At 38.9% G+C, this 19,573-nt stretch overlaps 1 protein-coding gene across 2 annotated transcripts in view; it reads left to right on the forward strand.

Annotated features, from left to right (window-relative positions):
* Window positions 1-19,573, forward strand: part of LRMDA (leucine rich melanocyte differentiation associated) — a 597,778-nt gene that overhangs the window by 489,533 nt on the left and 88,672 nt on the right. For both annotated transcript variants that reach the window (XM_071748288.1, XM_071748289.1), the window contains one exon: window positions 19,272-19,356. In XM_071748288.1, the coding sequence (XP_071604389.1) occupies window positions 19,272-19,356 (85 nt within the window). The remainder of the gene's footprint in view (window positions 1-19,271; window positions 19,357-19,573) is intronic.

The raw sequence follows: 19,573 nt of genomic DNA on the forward strand, positions 1-19,573 counted from the left end.
TGCTGTTTGTGCTGTTTATGTCTTGTTCAGGGGCTCTTCTGACACCCATAGGGAAAGCTCCTTCTACCTCTTGGTTCTTCAAACCAGCTCTTTGCAGAGAACCTTGGGAGCTTTCCAGGGGCATTCCCAGGTGTCCCTACAGAAATCTTGGATGTGCAGGTTCAACACTGCTTATTTTATTTTATTTTATTTTATTATTTTATTTTATTTTATTTTATTTTATTTTATTTTATTTTATTTTATTTTATTTTATTTATTTTATTTTATTTTATTTTATTTTATTTTATTTTATTTTATTTTATTTTATTTTATTTTATTTTATTTTATTTTATTTTATTTTATTTTATTTTATTTTCCCCCTTTCCTGAAGTTGTTCTGAGTTCATTTTCACTCTGATTTCCATATTCCCCAGCATCAGGCTGTGTGACTGGCAAAAGGAAAATCTGGATAAAGCAAGGCTGAAGCATTTAGGTACCTGTTGGAAGTGAAGTTTACAGGTGATGCTGGCACAACCTTCCCCTTTCTCCTGCCTCATAGTCTGTCCTCAGCTTCTGAATTATTCCCCTGCAGTTACCAAGAAGTTTCTGGGTGAATCAAGTCAGGATTTTACTCTGGAGTCCACATTCAACCTCCTCTCCCGAGTGCTGTTTTCTGCCTTGTCCCTAAAGCTGGGATCACCACCCAAATTCTCCCCATCTCTCTTTTTCTAAGAATTGTTTCTACTTGTTCTCTGACACCTCTGTGGCCACGATGCCCCAGGTTTCTGCTGTCTTGAGGGCTGTAGTCATTAAACAGAGAAGCAGATGCTTTAAACCTCTCAGCAGAACAGAACTGGTTTCTTTTGGATGCTTTGTGACCTGAGCTTTTTGCTTATAGTTTTACCACAGCCTCATTTGTCACACAACCTGGACAGTCTTCCAGGCCCATTTGAGGCCTGCCAGCACACTGCTAATTAAATCTGTTGCAAAAGATGAGTAAAGAATATAATCTTGTCAGGTTCTTGATGTCTAGACAGACAGTTCCTAATGCACCCGGACAGCAGGTGTGGCAGCAAGATGCTCTGCCTGGGCATGCTTCTGCAGGGCAGCTCCTCCTTTTCCTGCAGGGAAAACTAACCAAGCAAACCTGTGATCCTAAAAAATCCTACTCTTTTACCTTGGATACTATGCTAAAATTCACTTGGAACAATCTCTAAAATGCCCAAGAAGTCTTTAGCCCAGAAGTTGGTTTTGACTTTTAAAGCCTTTTGACCTTCCTCACGTAACTGGTGCCGGTTTTTACCCCATGAAACAGCCACCTCTGTCAGAGAAATCCATTCATTCTTCCTTAGTTTCAGGAGCAGTACTGAGAAAAAAATTCAACACTGAGATGAAGGCTTTGGGCTGAGGGTCACTACCTTATCCTTTCTTTTCCATTTGGACACCTTTTGGATTTCCTGCAGTGTGAATGATGAGCTTTTTTGTTTGGTCCAAGCTACATTACTAGCAGTTTGCTGATTACTTCTTTTAATTTCATTGCTGATTACTGCTTTTAATTTCATCTATAAGATGAACAGTTCTGAGGTGTTTTGGTTTACCTTGTATTTGTCCTTTTTGCTGTGCCTGTGATGTTTCTGTCATTTTTAGAATATTTCGGTGTTTTTTATGGCTGGAGCACTCATTAGAAAGGGAGGGCAAAGCAACATTAAGTTGAAAATTAATGGCATTTTTTTAACTGCAGCTTTACCTTTGTGCTAAGCAGAGCATATTTTGCTGTGTTTTCTTTTGGAGCCCTTTCATCCACAGAGAATGGGGATTTAGCCTTTGGGCTAAAGTAGTGCTTTCAGGCCCCCTCAGCATTCAGTGACTGTTTACTTACCCAGGTATAAATGGGTAAAAACACAGTTAAGGCTCCCAGCTGCAAGGTCAGCTACCTTTTTAAAATTCAACCTCATGAGCACCATCCTATAAAGGGCTTGCTGGAATGAGCCATTAAGTGCCTGTTGCATGTACCCTGCCCTTGTCTTACACAGAGCTGCACACGAACCCCTGGTACTGTACAACAGCCCTCACTTCAGGCCCTGCAAGCAAGAAAAAGCAGTTTAACTTGTGATCAGTGATCATATGATCCCTTTACAGGGTGCAGGCTCAGTCAAGTAGAACGAGTAAATCATTAAAAAGTCACTCACCATGAGGAGAACATCACGATAATATCGTTTTCTCCAAGTTACCAAGTTTTGCTTGGGATAACAACAAGATGCCCTGGTCCTAAATTGCTTGAAAAAGCTCAAAATCCATTGCAAAGCACAGTTAAAAATTATAACATATGGCAGAAAAATAATCTTTTGGACTAAAATTGTTTCAGCTAGAACACTGGGCTGTGCACCCTCTGGAATGACAGTAGCTGCTGGGACTGTTGTTGCATCAGTCCTGCTGCAGGAAAACTCTGAAACTCACCTCCCTTCAGAAAATCTTTTAAGAATATGGTTAAATGCTGGCCTGAACAAAATCAAGCTACGTAGAAGTCTTTTCCAACATCTGGAATGAACATTTTTCCTTGTTTTGATTAGCTTGGTTAATTTTTCTTTAAGTGTGGCTATTTCAGAAAGCAGCTGCTGTGCATGAGAAAATAACTCTTTTTCATCAATCTTCTGATGATTTCTGTTATTTGGGGAAATGTATTTTGGAGCCATATTAACTAGTGATAGATGAACCTTGCTGCTTTAATTCCTCTTAGCTGAATGTCTGACATTCAGCAACACACCGAGAGCTCCTTGTTCTGTGAAGCTGGAAAAGTCTTCATTTAAGATTCATTCACTAAATAACTGTGAAAGTTTTTAGAACAAACAAGCAACTTCTTTCCTCTGTAGATGGAAATGGAGAGAAAAGGAGTGGATAAGGTAATGCTTTAGTATTAAAAGCAGAAAGAAGTCCAAGTATATTCTGCAAGATGAGAAAAACAGTGGATGAGTGTTTGTTTCTCTGAAAAGTCTTCTGCTTACTTTAGCTCTATGCTTTTTTTTTCTTTTTCTCAGTGAATCTGACTGATGAAAGGTTCTGTACAAGTAGCAACAGTGATGTGTGATGATTGCCTTTTTATTTTGAAAAGCTGAGCTGGAAAATATTTTTGCTGTGGATTTCTGATATTCCTGTATTTGTGGCTGTACTTTTCAGAGTAGGCAAGTGTAGATATAAAAAAAAAAAAAATATATATAACTTTGCTAATACGTTAAAACGCATTTTTCTCCCTCAGATGAAAATTGAAGTTGAATTGTTTATACATTAAGTGCTGTGTTTATGGTAACCATTACTTAGTTGCCTGTTTCTCTTTCTCAAAATTATATCCATTAGCTTCCAAATGGATTGGGAGAGCATCTGTATTAACTTCTTTCATGAGCACAGAAGAGGACTTAGCAGTCTTGTTTCAGACACACGCTTTATGGGGACAAAGAAAATTATTTTAATAGCCACAGAGAGCAGTTTGAAAAATAGGAGCTTGAAGAAAAGATAGAGAAGAATTTAAAATATATAATAACATTGTAGACAGCAAAACGAGGTAGAGGATGGAAGAGCCTTAATCAAATCCATGTTTTAACCATGGTGCCATTTTTCTCATACTGATTACACTTGCAGTTCTGCTAAGTCCAAATGCCTAAATCTCTGTGTTCTCACAAGGGAATAATTTGCCAAATGATGCAACAGTTTAAGGATCATGCTGTTGGGAATAAACTTAATTCCTTTGGTGCTTCTGAAGAAAATCAATGAAGTGATGCTAATCTACAGGTGTCTACCTGCAAGCCAAAGAAATATTTCTCCTGATGTCTATCCAAAACCTGTGAAAATGTGAATATGTGACTTGTGTTCAGACAATGGTAAAAATTGCACCTCAGCAATGCTGCTGTGCCTGGAGAACCCAGTGCCAGTACAAAATGTCAGCCAGTGATAAATCCTTGTATTTGGTGGCTTTGCTGAATTTTAAACTGATGGTACAGAAGCAGCAGTTTAGGAAGAAAAGGTAACTCTGGGGTAGAAAAAAAAAAAAAAAAGAATTTTAATGTCAAGGCTAATTTGTTGGAACAGATTTCCTGGAATTGTGACAGACTGTACCTGGATGGCAGGTTTTTCACCAAGACTCCAAGTGCTTAGTACATGTCAGCTGTGGGAGTAACCATAGTAACAGCTCAAACCAAGAAGAGTAGTCCTCTAAATGAGCATTAAACCCTTTCCCTCATCCCTGAATTGCAATCTGTCCTGAAATTCTGCAAATTTGAGGGAATAATGTCTAGAGCCTTGTGAAGTGCTTTGCATTAATATATAAGGACCAGCAGTTAGAGGTTTTCTTCAGTGGGAGCATAGAGAGGCCCTCAATGAGAGCCCCTTTGGACAATATTTATTAAATTCATCATCTCAAGGAAAAAAAAAAAAAGTTCATACTTGCCAGTATTTCATGGCCAGACAGCTCCAAAAATCATAGAGAAGCTTGGAAAAAGACTTCTGAGATAAAACTACTTTGCTGCTGTTTTTCTCACCTCCTGCAGGGTGAAGGTATCTTTCAAATAAAATTAAAAAAGAAACTTCACTTATTAATGTGTTCAAGAAAAGTAACTATATAAAATAAAAGATTAATTGTTCACAGAGTTCACCTCCTTCTTGTTATGCAGTTCTGCTACATAAATATGGACAAAAAGTCTCCTTCCTGAACTACTTAATGTAGAATAATTATTCTAAATAGAGTTAAGAAATCCTAAAGCATTAGCACTCCAGTTTTGCCCTCTTATTTTTTGCTTTTAACAACTCAACAATAATTAGATTTTGCGTGGCTATTTTTGATGGCCTCTTCCTTTTGTGGAGTTGTGTCTTGCATCATTTTGAGTCTGATTTGAATCACTAAAAATGAGGTAAATGCACTGATGTGTTACTGTCAGAGGGCACTGCAGTTTCATGCTTTTGCATCTGAATTCTTTTCTCTCTCATGCCTTAATTTGTGAAGATCCTAAAATTGCTTCCTGTTCTCATGGTTAATCCTTTTCACCAGAGTTTGTTTTCCTTTTTACACTTTAATAACATCTTGGTTAACCACGTGATTTATATTCCCCAAATTCCTCTTTTTGAGTTGTATGGTGTCAGAAGATGCTAAAATGCTCTTTCCATTACAGCTCAGCTTGGAAATTGGCTGTGACATTGCCTTCTTTTGGCTCTGCACTGTGGAAATCAATCTGGATGAGGACACACTTGTAAAATCATCAGCTTTCAAGGTTTTACAGATTGACAGGTGGCAGCTGAAAAGCCAAAAAGCAAAGTGTTCCTTGCATCCATGTTGGGAAATCTCACTTTATAAACACATGAAGAGTCTGCCCTGCCAACAGTCAGGACATGACAGGGTCTCCAGTTCTTCTCATCCTTCTGAGGAGATTTTTTCTACCTCTTCCTCCCAACCCCACACCTCCAAACCTCACCAAGTTTATCTTCAGCCAGGTCCTCAAGACTATAAAGAAAAAAAAGTAGGAACAGAGACATACCCAGAAATCTCCTCTGTCTTTCCTGTGAGCATGCTCAGTTAACTATTACTTTTTAATTACTTTTTATTACTTTTCACTTTGTCTGTCTAGAAAGAATCCCTTTAAAAGGTTTCCATTGTAAACCAGTGCCTTCTGTTGCTTGGTGGCTTTGATGCAGGGCATTGCTCCCGTATTCTCATGTTGATAAAGCACAAAACTAAGAGGCAGAAGGTCTTTTTTTTCATAGATCTTTTAAGCCTTCTGCTTTTCAGTTTGTTCATGACTAAAAAAAAAAAACAAAGCACTTAAAAAACCCATTGGACAAATGAGCAAGTTGCACAGACAAGCTATTTCACCAAAATTATTCCTAGAAATACTAAGGTGGATGTTATATTTGGGTACTTATATGATATTTTCTAACTGGAGTTGTGTTTGGGGTTGGGTTATTTTGTTGCTTGGTGGGGTTTTTTGTGTGTACGAGAGGCTTAAACATAATTTTATACTCTCTAGTGTAGTCTGCAGGAAATAATGCTCTGATAGGTTAACCCCTCACTAATTTTAAAATTCAAACCTTATATTACACTATCTTTTTCCTCTAAAATCCTTCAAAAGACATTGTAGGACAGGCACTCATCACATAAAGTTGATTTTATGTTTTTCCCAATCTGAAGCTACTTAGTGCAAATCAAATTTTGTGCCAGTCAGCCCAAGAGGTGTTGCAGGACTGGTAAAGCCCAGGCTGTTAGTTACAAATGTTTTACACTTTGGTGTGTGACACGTGGATTTCTTGGGAATGGGATTCTTTTGGCAGTGTGTGGCTCTACAGGAGAGTCAAGAGAATGCTGCAGAAAAGCAATTATGGGAAGAAGGAGAGTGCACAAGTGAATGCTTTAATGCTGATACATTTTTTCTGATAAAAGCAACTCAGAAAAGAGGATATTCAATTTATTGTAGCAATTAGTTTTTCTAAGATGTCTATCTATATGAAATGTTTCATGGTAGGGGGAAAAAAAAAAAAAGAGCCACAACTCTAGCAGAATACCAAGTTTATTACATTTCTAGACTACATTATCCTTGTCAGCTAGATTAAAGCATTCTCCTAGTTTCTGTCCTATATTACCATAACAAGTGAGGAAATAATGTAGTGTTGTTACATAGAGCAGCTTATAAATTTTGACATAAGTGTGAGAGAAATCACTTGAAATGTGAAGCAACCAAGAGGAATAATTAGGAACAGCAGAATGATCTCAGTAATATGACAACAGCTTCTAAAGCACCCCACAGGATTGAAATCATGAGGTTTGCTTGACCTATATCTTTAATAATACAGCTCATTGCCCTTGTATTGAAGCTAGAGGGCAGGACAAAGTATGAGCTTTATCATGTTTTAGGAGAAATTGCAAAAAGTTTATTTATTAACACAGCACAAAATGGCCCATTTCTATGATTACCAACAGGAAAGCAAGTTGGGCCACAGTTCACCACACAGAACACTTCATAGTCAGGCTTGGCTGGCAAAAAATATTGTGTAGCAGTCAAATAAGATAAATGGCTGCATTGGAAGTGGAAATAACCTTCTGTTTAATTAGAAAATAAGAGCTATATGGGACAATAAAAATGGTTACTGCTGCCCTCAGTCACTGTTTAATAAATATGATAGTGCTGAAGATAATGCTAAGTGTTATTTATTTGTGCAATACCATGGGCTTAGTAATTGCTCATGTTCTTGATAGTTACCCTGCATCTAGAATGAGTTCATTTTGCATTTTCTTTGTTTAATTCTTAAAAAGGGAAAAAGGCTTTTTAAACTTTTCATCTCTTTTTAAAAGCCAAAGATGTGTGATCGAAGTTCTTTCACCTCTCAGTGGTGCTGCAACCAAACTACTGTTTTCTCAGCTTACCTTCAGGAAAATTAAGTTTTGGAACTGATTTTTTCATACTTTGCAGCCTGTTTGCCTTGGATGTGCTTTTGCATCAGTGAGAGCAGAGTATAAGTTGAATTTTTAGATGTCTGTTTCATCATGGCTGTGTTTAGAATTAATAGTTCTAAGTTCTAAGGTCTGATTTTAGCATGAGTTTACCCTCTTTTGTTTCCAATTGGAGCTTGAAGCACTAAATATGCCCAAATAAAAAGCTGTTTATTAGATATAAATATCCTTGCTGGTTTCAGGTATTTAGCAAATGCTTGACAGAAAAGCAGGGCATGGGATGGATTTTGCAATATATTTTAACAGCCTTGGTATCCCAGTCCTGGTGCTTTTGGTCACAATATTTGTATTTTGAATCTACAGTAAGCACAGGGATTTGAAAAAGGATATCAAAGACTTTGCTTGGTTTTATCCAAGGGGAAAATTCAGAATATGTTTCATCAAGAAGTTTTAACCCTTCTTTCCTCCCGAGCCCCCACCCTACCCCCAAATGTAGGCTCTATGTCAAGAGGGGAACCAAAGCAAACCCCCTTTCCTTCACACAATTCCCTTTAAGCTTCCAAATCCTCCAAAATCCCCAATCTCCCTTTGCAGTCTGGTTCCCAGTCTCCAGCTTTCCTCATCTCTCTCTGAAAGAAAAAAGCTCTTCTTTAAGGGACTGATAGGTTGTAGAGCGATGCTTAGCAACAACATTCCTGTGCCTTAAGTAGCTGCAAGCCCCTAGCTGAACCCTTTGATGTGACTGTCAGGGCAGATTTATTTTGTTTTAGCACATTGTCTACTTGTCCAGATGTATCAGGAGATAAAAAGGAGTCATGTTTACACTCTTTTGGGGAGGGGGAGGCTGGAGGAGGAGATGTAATTAAATTGCGTTTTTGATGAAACTCTGGGAGATCAAGATGAAGAACAGAGGAATTGGCTTGAATACAGAGGAGAAACCCACTTGGCTGCCCTAACACCTGACACTGTAAGAAAATGAAGTGTAAATCCAGAGCACAATGTGTTGATTTGGTTCTGCAGAAGCCTTTGACTTTGTGTTTTCTCCTGTGCTGGTAGTTCACGAGAGTCCAGAAAGGCCTATTAGAAAGGAGTGGTTGTGCACCATAGATCCTCTCCTCTGTGTCTTATTTAATAAATTTAGCTGTCCGGGTTGAAAACAACTGTGTTTTTCTCTAGAATGTTAATGTTATAGATCACATATCCCAGAATGTCTGGCTGTGGTACGTGGCTGTCAGTCAAACTCTTTAAAAAAAAAAAAAAAGTAAAATAATTGAGCCTCAGTGATCTCGGGTAAACAAATGTGCAGCGTAAGTCAGGCCTTGCTGAATTCTCCTGGAGAACAAATACCACAGATAAATCCATTTTTGTTTATTTGCTTTTAACTTGCACATTTAGCAACACCACTCTGAGCTCTATTAATAACCTGCGGTGTGCAGTGACGAGCTGGATTCCAGCATTCAGTGAGCTCTGGGTATGCCAAGTGAATAAAACGCTGGCTTTAATCTGCTCTTAGAAAAGTTTTATTTGCATTTTAAATAGGTTACACTACAGCACCCCCTTCTGCTGACTAAGTAGTGTGACAAGAGCTTTTAGCTTCATTTCTGTTTTGCTCCCACATGACAGAATGATGCCTTGGGAGCATTTTTAACCTTCTGATTTCTTAATTCCTCTGCCTAGGAAGCTAAGGAATCAGAGCAACTCAACAGTAGTCATGAACCTGCTGTTACCTTACACTCCTTAGGATTTTGCTTTTCTTTTTGCAGCATGGACCAAAGTTAGGCAAGCAGGGGACAGGAGAGTGAAGGGTGATGCAAAGTAATCCCTCTAACGTGGCAAAGAGTGATGCTTGGTCAGTGAAACATCTGAGCAATCTGCATCCCTCTTTTTATAGCTGGAGGTGCTTGCAAGTGGTGATAATATTCTACTGATTTAATTTATGGAACAGTCTCTGAGGTTCCTACCCCCCAAAAAAATGTACCTGATTCTTCCAGCTTTGCTTTTGAGGAATCAGTGGACGTCAGCTTGACAGAACCAAGTGCAGAAGTTCTAAATTATCTGTATTTCAGAATACAGGTCAGAGTAACTCTGTTGTATGCATTGTGTATTTGAGTCCTGCATCTGTGGAGAGATGGTGTCTGTATGACATGGTGATTACCCCATAGTGTGCTGTGCTTTGTAGATGTGGTAGAATAAGCTGAAAAATATTGTGGGGAAGGGCTGAAGAAAACATGTTTGGGCATTGCTGAGGTGGGAACTTAGAAAAAGATCAGCATCCAGAAGTTCAGTTGTGGTTCACTTTACAAGACACCTTAAAGAATACTTGTCTGTGGCAACTCAGAGGTCTCTAGGAGGAGTTGCAGGGTTTTCTGGTTTGGGGTGAGACAGGCTTATTTATGGTGGGTGGGTTTTTTTTCTTTTTCCTAGGACTTTATTTTACTAGAGTGGAAGGCCATTGAATCCTGCATGCTGTAAGACACTGTAAGAGGGCAGCATGTGTGTTCCCAGCAGGTGAAGAAGGTAAAGATGTTGGTGAAGGAATGAAAGATCAGATGTGTGCTTTTTGTTCTGAATTATTTTCCCTAGCTCCAGGACCAGGAGTCAAGGCCAGCAGAATTTCCTTTATTTTCTATGATTTTTGGGGTCTTTTGTCAATTTCCTGTTTTTCATTAGTACCAGTCTAAGGAAAAAAAAAAAAAAAGCATTCTATTTTAGGGATGAGTATGATTTAGTGACTTAAAATTTCTTTTGTTGTGTGATTTGAAATTGAGTCCTTCTATTTTAAAATCTAGCATTAATTTTACAGTAAATAGATTGCTTGTTAGATTACATTAATGAGAATTTCTTTCATTCCCTGTTTTGTGGCTGGGATGTTGAAGTGTTTCTTTAGGGACGGATCATGTTGTCTACCATAACAAGAGATCCTGAGCCACTTGAGCAGTAAGGTTTAATTCATCCCAAATGAAAATATTAGGATCTGAATACTGCTAGGGAGAGGTGCTGAGACTGAAGTTACTTCTCTTCAACTCATGAAACTGAACTGAGTGAGCAGCAGAACCTCTTGCATCCTTCTGCATTTAAATATAAGGGGTGAAGCTAAAAGTTTTGAACGGACACTGTGCAATAAGAAATCACTTTATTATTTTTTTCTTTTTTTTTTTTTTTTTTTTTTCTCCTACTGAGCTTGAAAAAAATAGCGTTAAGGAAGGGCTAAAATACTTGGGTTTGAGAGCTATAAGTTGACAAAGAATGGTCTTGGAAGTCAAAAAACCCAATGGGTGTTTTTGTACACTCTGTGTTACAGTAGAACAAATCAATTCAGGCTCCTTAGTTGCAGTCATTGCCTTGTGATTATATTTGTGTAAAGTCTTGGAGCCTTTGATCAAAGAAAGGCATTTGTGACTAGGTTTAATCCAGGCTCTTTAAGGTGTTTAACTTGCATGGGGGGGGGGGAAGAGGTTGATAGCAGCTGGGATTTAAATTTAGTTTTGCTGAACTTTTGTTTGGAAAGGATTTCTATTATACACTGCTTCCTTTTCCATACAGAAGATGGATCATTGAGTAAACCTAAAAGGGAAAGAGGATATGGGAGGAAATGGGTGGGGACTGGGAATTAATCTTCTGAAGAAAAATGTTTGATCAGCGGGTAGGAGAGGATGAAAACCTCTGATGTTGACAGCAGGCAACTTTCTGACTGGTGTGTGATTGACAACTTTGATGCTCCAGTGGGGAGCAAGTGTCCAGCCGTGCTCAGGCATCCTCTGTCTGTGGGTGGTAGTGTTAATAATGTGGCAACTGGAAAGATTAATTGTGGACAAGCAGCAGGATTACGAGGAGGGCTTCACAGGTCTAAAAGGAACAGTGGTAGGAAGGCCTCTGATCTGTCAGCCCAAAAGGAAATTAGTTAGGGCAGGCTGGAGCAGGCTCCAAAAAAAAAAAAAAAAAAAGGGTGCAGGGGGAGGGGGGAGATGGGAGTAATGGGAGAAGGGAAGTATTTAGGATATTAAAGCAAAATGAAGAGGATATTGAAAAAGATCATAAAGGGGATGGGGCTGATGTTCTTGAGAGAGCTTAATACACTGCATCCTCTTACAGTACGTGCAGAGTTCAGCTTGTTCTGCAGGGAGCTGCAAAGGGACTTGAGCAGAGGGAAGAGTTGCCACACGAGGTGTAAAGCCTGCTACATGTTTTCCAAACGAACCCCAGAATAAACTCAAATGAAGAATTTTCACAGCTCTCCTAATGCAAAATACAGAGAGAGTTTACTTAAGCTGTTTCAGCAAGTCACTAGCTGCTGTGGGTTTTATTTCCCACCCTTTTTGGGAGAAGTAGGGATTTTGCCAATAAATTCTGTGTTAGCATTAAACAGGTCATTCATCATGCTTACTAATGTTATTAATCAAGATACACCACACTACTCTTAAAATGAGATCATTTTGATAAATCATGTATGACATGAAAAGACTTTATTCCTTTTAAGTGCAATTTAGACTGTAATTTTTTTCCTCATTTATGATTCATGGGAGAAACATGGATAAAATTCCCTTGCACATTTACACCTTATCTTCAGTAATAATTCAGAACTGCTCTTAGGTGAAAATTCAGGGCCTGATTCACCAAAGCTGAATGCCAGCTCATTTTTCTTCTGGCATTCAGTAGTCCAAAAATAATGTCCATGCATTAGGTGCTTTTCACAATAGTTGGATTTGGCTGCACCCCAGAGGTATCGATTCCACTCAATTAAGCCTAAATGCATAAGAATGATCTGATATTCATTTACATTTTTGATCCAGTCACACCCTGCTTTCAACCTTGCAATTTAACATGAAGTGAAAACCAAAAGATAAATTCAAGTCAGGAGGGAGAACCTCTCTGATGTGAGAATAAGGGAAGTACGGTCTGAAATGCTCTGAGTCTTCCTAAGCTCCACTACTTCTGTTAAATAAGCAAAATTCTCTTGTTAAAGGTCAGTGGAAATGGAAGACCAACCAAAATATAAGAACACTGCTCTCCTTGTCATCCTAGCACTGCAATTATACTCTGTTAGTAGCATCACATATGAAAATACCCTGCTAAAATGTCTGGAATGAATATTTGTGAAGTTCAGAATCACACTCTTGATTATAACTGAAACTCCTGTGTTATTTATTAAATCAAAAAATGTCATAAACGAGTCGCAGCATTTTCTGCCAACAGAAGTATAAATACTAGATAAACTTTTGTTTATCCTTGTGTTTAGAACTCTTAAAAGGAAACATCTAGTAGAGAGATGTAATTTTGAGAGTGGAGCCCTTATAATTTTATTCTTTCTCAAACCATGACTCAAAGAGGATTGGCTTATCTGAACTGCAGTTCCCTCTTCACTCCTTCAGCAGCTGAAAGTATTTGAAAGAACGTGTGTGGGTGCCAAAACCAGCAGACTCTTTGCATCTTTGAACCATTGGTGTCTACAAATTTGTTTCCATGCAGCAGATGTACAGTATATCCCAATATTAACACTGGATGTTCCCTTTCTATTACTGTCTAAAACCAGGGGGTTTTATTCCTTGAAAAACTGGAATTTGGGAATTAAACAAATGAAACTTTAGTCTAATTAGATTCCTGGATTCTTGAGAGCCAGTTGCTGATGTGTGAGGCTGACTTAATTTTCTTCTAAATGTTACAAAGTGTTGGTTTTTGTCCCCTCTTTAGACTTTGTGTTTGCACGCTAGAAAAACATTTTTCACTTTCACATCGTGCTAGAAGTTCTGCATCACAGACTTCGAAGGTCAGACTTGGGATGATTTTTTTTAAAAAAATATTATTGTGAGCATTAGATGAGTAGTCAAAAGAAGCCTAAAGCCAAAAAAATCCCTTATCCTACCAGTACCTGCCCTTAAGTTCCTTTCTTGTCTCATGAATTCTCATTATTATTATTAGGAGGAAAAAAAGAAGCTGGGAAAAAGCCCTATCTTTCCCTAGGAAATTTTTTCTAATGAGATACTTTTATAAAAATAAACGAAAAGAGCATATTAGTTTAGAATAATCAGATTGTGTTTGTGCTCTTTACTAGGTCTGGTTAAATTGCTATTATTAATTTATTTTTCATTGCCTGCTGATGCAAGTCACTCAGATCTTTGTGACATTCAGCAAGACACGAGAAGCACAGACAGGGGATTGAGACAAAAGTGGGTGACAGGCTTTTCCTTCCTTCTCACCATCCCTCCAGTGCTCATCTGCTGTGCTCTTCTGTTTTGCAGTACGTAGGTCAAAAGTCTAAAAGCAGATTTTGAAATAAAACTCTATTCCTGTGCCAGGCCAGGAGGTTATTTCAGTGATCAAGCAAGCTGTGAGAACACCACAAATTTGTTTCCCTCTCTCCTCCTTAAATAAATGGGCTCCTAATTCCGTGCTGAGGATGTAGGAAAGGCAACTGCTCTGCTTGGCTGTGTGGCAGTGGGATTGGGAACCCCATTTCCTCAAGGAAAGGTTTCTCTTTCACCTGAGCAGCTGGAACATAAACATCTTGGTCACAAACTCAAGCTGGGCCATCCAACTTTAGGTCACAGAAGCAAACAAGACCTTGTGTAGCCTGCAGTGGTCCTGTCAGGTCCTGCTTCTGCAATTTTCTAGTCTCTCTCTTTATCCTTTTTTTTTTTTTTTCACACTTTGTCCCTTTCTTTCACTGGCTGTATGGTTCCTGAGTTCAGAGAAAAGCAAATACATTGTAAATGAAGTTGTTCTTCCCTAACCATTCCCTAGGGTGGAATGGTTACAGACTTGGTGTACTGTTGTTTCCTGTAATATTTTCTGCTATCACAATGTGCTCAAAAGACCTCCCAGTGAAATCAAAGCCCCATTGTGCTCAGTGCCCCATGAACTCCTGGGGAGGAACAGTCCCTCTAAAGCAGTGATACTTTAGATACTCTGTAAGCATGTCAGAAATACAACAATTTTTTTAAATTTTATTTGTTATTAGGCAGACTGTGTTCATCATCAGATGTTTACACACGGTTTACGTAGATATATTTAATTGCTACTTAGTTATGCCCAAAATTTTGGGGGCAAAAAATCTTCAGGAGGAGTTCCATGGAAAATTTCTGTACCTTGAATCACAAATGTGGACAAATGGTGATGGTCCAATACATCTCATGGGTGAAGATGTGTGAGTTGCTGCTGCTGCCAGTGTTGGAAAGGGCTGATGTATTGGTTTGTGGGTACTTAGGCAAGTTTTCAAAATCTATTTTGAATTATTGAAGACTGTTGCCATTGTGTCTCTTAGGGAAGGAATGTGTGCCAAGGGGATCCAAAATCAGTCCTTAGCCTAAGTACATGATTATGCAGGAAATTTTAAAAGTATAATCAGTTATGAGTACATTTGAGACGAGATCTGCTTTTCAGGAAAATATTACCATTTGCTTAGATAAAAGGAAAGATTTTTCAAAAGCTGGTATGAGTTGATTCTTTGAGTTGGAACTGTGCCACAGGTTCTCATTAATCATACACCTTTTTGGAGAAATGTTTTTGTCAGTTTAAGAAATGGATAATGCAACGATTTCCTTAATTTTTAGTTGTGGTTTCCCTGTGGATATAGTAAAAATATTTTTAAATAAATCAGACTTTCTAAATTCTGAATCCCAGTTTTGCCTCTGAGAGCATGGTATGTAACATTGGGCTGATCACTGCAATGTCTTGTTTTTCATTTTTATTTGAATGTAAATCACCAAATGAGAAGCAATGAGCTTTCAAATTGCTGAGGTCATTTTTCTGTGACCTTACTGGATGACTTTGACAAGTGTTAAAACTGTGGTGAATGGAAACAAACAGCAGTATCACAGAACACAAGAATTACTGATAATTATGGGTCAGGCTTAGAGTATGAGCATCGTGCTGTCCCCAAGAATTTTGCCTCTTTATTAGTTCCCTGAAAAGCATGAGTCACACTCTCAAATGCTGGAGTTTTGAGAAATTCCCATACTGGATGAGAAACATGTTGCAAAGGAGAAATCCTGAACATGTAAAATCTTTCTAAGGTAACAGATATAGGAGAATCCTTAGTCTTTGTCTTGACCTCCATAGTAAATAATATTATTTTTTTTTAATTATTTTGAGTTTTGCTACCACTTCTCGGTCTGTACTCTACCATCTCTGTTTTGAATGATGTCTTGATCAAACTGAGATTTCTCTTGATGATATCCTCCAACAATATTTTGGAATTTAATGTATTTAGCTGAGGAAATCTTCTTTTGTTTGAGTGTGCATATGGAAGTGATTTTGCTTACCACATTTTCTCCAAGTGCCAATGTGAACCTGTTGAACCCTTGTCAGGATGCTGTTGTTCTTCCTGTATTGCAAAATTTGTCAGAATTAATACATGAATACTTACTGGTGTGTAAAGAATTTGTGGCATGCCTTAGGTATCAGAGTAAATACTAGTACAGAAGTACCAGCATATAAATATAAGCTATGTTACACAAATAGAAGAATATCAACTTTCAATAGGTATTGATATTCCATTAGAGCAAACACAGACTGATATCAGACCACCTATTGATCCTCAAGAGATGTCTGCAAAAGTCAATCAGATTAATCCACCTCTATCTTCTTAATTTGTAATTAATCATATCCTCAGAATGTATATACTATGTATATATTTTTAATTGAAATTCAAAACCAGATTTACAGTGTCTGGTTAAGATAAAAGCATAAAGTACGGCTATAATATTTTGGAGAAGAAAAAACTTAAATACTAATTCAGTTCTTAATTTCCAGGCTAAACTTGAGAGCAAGAATCAGAAACCCACAATGATGAAAATCATGGCAGTAGTTTGTTAAAGGCTGTTAACTTAGACATCTTGGTTATAGCTGTCAGACTCCTAGATGATAGTATATTAAAATGTTAGAAGATAATAACTGGGTAGATGATACACTAAGTTTTTACTTTTGGAGACCAGCTGTCAGATTGTGTCATACCATAATTATAGCCCCATTTTTATTCCTACCAAAAATCAGGTCATAAAATGAAGACTCATCGTGCAGAAAAACAAACATCTTCATTGGGACAGGTATTAAACTGCATGGTGCTACCCGTAAGATAGGAATAAAAATCTAGGAAAAACCCCTGCCTTCACTTTCTCACCTGTGACCCTGAATTCTGCTTTTCAGAGAAGAGAACTCTCCCCTCCATCTAGGAGGACCAAGCCTTTGGTTTTAGCCAAGTGTTGTCTGGGGTTTGTGTGGTGACGCTTTGGAGATCGGGGCCGCAGGGGTGGCTCCTGAGAGAAGCTTCTGGAAGCTCCCTCAGCTCCAGTGCTGGACCCACCTCTGGCTGAGGCTGAGGTGGGCAGACAGGGAAAGGTGGATGTGGATCTGCAAACAGGGTGGAAAAGACATGGATCTGCAAACAGGGTGGAAAAGATGTGGATCTACAGCTGGGGTGGAAAAGACGTGGCTCTACGGCCAGGAAGGACCCTGTGACAGAGGGGGTGACCGTTCCCGCCATAACTCTGTGGGCAGCCCAGGCGGGAGCAGCTCCTGAGGGACTGCACCTCATGGGAGGGACTCATGTCCCAGGGGTTCCCAAAGGATTCTCTGCCATGAGAAGGATCCTGCTCTGGAGCAGGGGAAGAATGTGAGGAGTCCTTCCCTGAGGAGGAAGGAGAAGCAGAAACCCCATGTGGGGAACTGACCCTGAACCCTGAACCCCCCCTGCCCGTCCCCTGTGCCCTGAGGGGAGGCGGCAGTGAAGCGATCCGGGCCCGGGAGGGAAGGTGCTCAGATCCAGGCCTATATTCTCTTTCTTCTGGTACTTTTATTTCTGTCTTTTCTCTTTCCAAGTGTAGTCTGTCTGTTTGTGCCCCAGGCATAACTGGGGAGTGCAAACCTCCCTGTGCTTCTCTTGATTATTGAGCTTTTGGGTGGATTTTCTCCTCCCTCCCTCAGGTGGGGCCTGCGGGTGAGTGAGCGGAGGCCTTGTTGGTACAGGAGGCCTTGTCGGTACCAGAGTTGGTACCGACTGAGCCCAAACCCTGACAACTCTAACCATGCAGCTCAATCCACCCTGGATTGTGAAGTGTTGGAAATCTGATGCCCAACATGAGCTTGAGGGTACAATAAATCTCCTGGAATGAGAGATGCCCCTCACCCCCAGCAATGGGACACCTGAGAGGAATTCCAAGAACAGGAGTCTGTTCCCAGCTACCTCTTTTCTTTGGACCTAATCAATCTGGGTAAGACAAGAAGAAAAGTGTCACTAACTATTTAACATAAGGCTCCATCCCTGTGAATCACTCCAAAACCTGGAGGAAGAAGTGGTCTCATACTGTATGCTCTAGATGTTATCTCTCTATTCAAGTGTGCTTATTTGGGACTCTGATAACAGTGAAGGTTTCTCTTTGGTACTTTTAATCTCAATTTAGACTGTTGACAGCTTGATGATAGCTTTTCCCAAAATTACTGGAAGAGACTTTGCCTTTTCAGCAATATACCACTGAGCAAGCAGAATTCAAGAGCTTCTAAGAAGGATATTGGAGTGAAGGGGCAATTTAGCTTTATTTCCAGTTTTAGGCAAAGCAAGAACCAGAGGGTTTGTTTATTGGTGTTTTGCTGTTATCTTATGTACAGTATATAATTTCCTGTCAAATATAGAACAGTTTTCATTCCTTTGAGCTAAGCATTCACTTAGAGCAACTTTAATTCTCTGGAATATCAGCCAGGGTGAGGTTGTTTTGCACAGACACTGTCTGGAGTTCTGAATCACGTTTCTGATTCACCAGCAGAAAGACAACCATTTGTTTTCCCTACCACATACTGATGTTTGGCCCTAAGCTATTTTCTGAAGAGATTTGTATAGATTGTATTACTCTTAATATTCACAGGAATATTTTGACAGTGACAGCATTGACATGTGACAGTTATGCCTTCAAGTGCTGGTGACATATGCATCAGAAGTTCTTTTTGCACTGACAAGCAGCTACAACTACAAATAGCTTTGAGGAATGCTGGTTAAAACAGGTGGTAGCTTCAGTTTTATAGGAACAGGTCACCAAGAAGCCCAGTAAAGAAATTCTAACTATTTATTACTATTATTATTATTTATTTATTATTATTTATTCTAGCTATTTATTACAGGAGTAGTTTGTGTTCTTGCAAGCATTATATTTGTTCAGATGTTGCGGTTTACAAATGTTACAAATGTTGCACTACAAGGCATAAAAGTTACAAGGCCAAGAAACTTAAACTATTCACAGCTAAAGTTACCCGTGTAACCAAATATTTGCCAAATTGAGGTATCTCTGTCTTCACATTTAGGTTTTGTCTGAGCAAAGAGCTGCTGGACTTAGTACTGAATAGACAGACTGGAAAATAGTAACAGATTTTCTTTGTTGATCAAAGTTACAGATCCTGTAGATTAGGTAGTAGGAAAAAAGGCAAACAACCAAACAGAAAGAAATCTCAACCAGACAAACAGAAAACGCAGCCAAAATCAACCCCAAAAATCTAAACTTTGAGTAATTTTAGTTAAAGCAATGGTTATTGTTTAAGAAATAAATTAGTGATGATAATATCATAGTAATGATATATAGCTAATGATATTAATATTGCCTGAAGCTTTACTGGTAAAGAGAGTGATTTTTATTCTTTTTTTTTTTTTTTTTTTAAGCTGTGAGCTGTATGAAAGTATGATTTTAATAATGCTACCTGCTAACATACTGTCCCCTCCTGTGAGTCCAGCTGCCTTAAAGGATTGCAGGCACCCTTAAGAACACCCAATTAATCCTCCATGGCTGGTGATTCTTTGCACCTGTAACCACTCATTTGCAGGTGCATCCTATTTCTGTAATCAGTGGCTTTCCTTCAAAGTGCTGATAAATACTTCTTCTCCCACCCAGGCTTCCAGTGATGCTGCCTCCACCTCTCCAGTGATACACTACACACCTCTGCCTTCTGGATCCAGAGACCTCACGAATCACAGAGGTAGGAACTGAATTTTTATCCATTTGAACTCTTGCAAGGTGGCAAGCTTTGCTTGAAGGCCTTCTCTGTTTTAGTTACTGCCACTTTCCAGAGAAGAACACTCTGCCTTTCAAGCACTAGATGAGAAAACCATCCCTGTCAAGATTACAGATTTTAACTCGTATTAAGTAGGATTTGCAGGTAGTCTGCTGGGAAAGCAAATAAATCCATGGATAAT

Source organism: Heliangelus exortis, chromosome 7 (assembly GCF_036169615.1).
Source record: "Heliangelus exortis chromosome 7, bHelExo1.hap1, whole genome shotgun sequence".
Lineage (NCBI taxonomy): Eukaryota > Metazoa > Chordata > Aves > Apodiformes > Trochilidae > Heliangelus > Heliangelus exortis.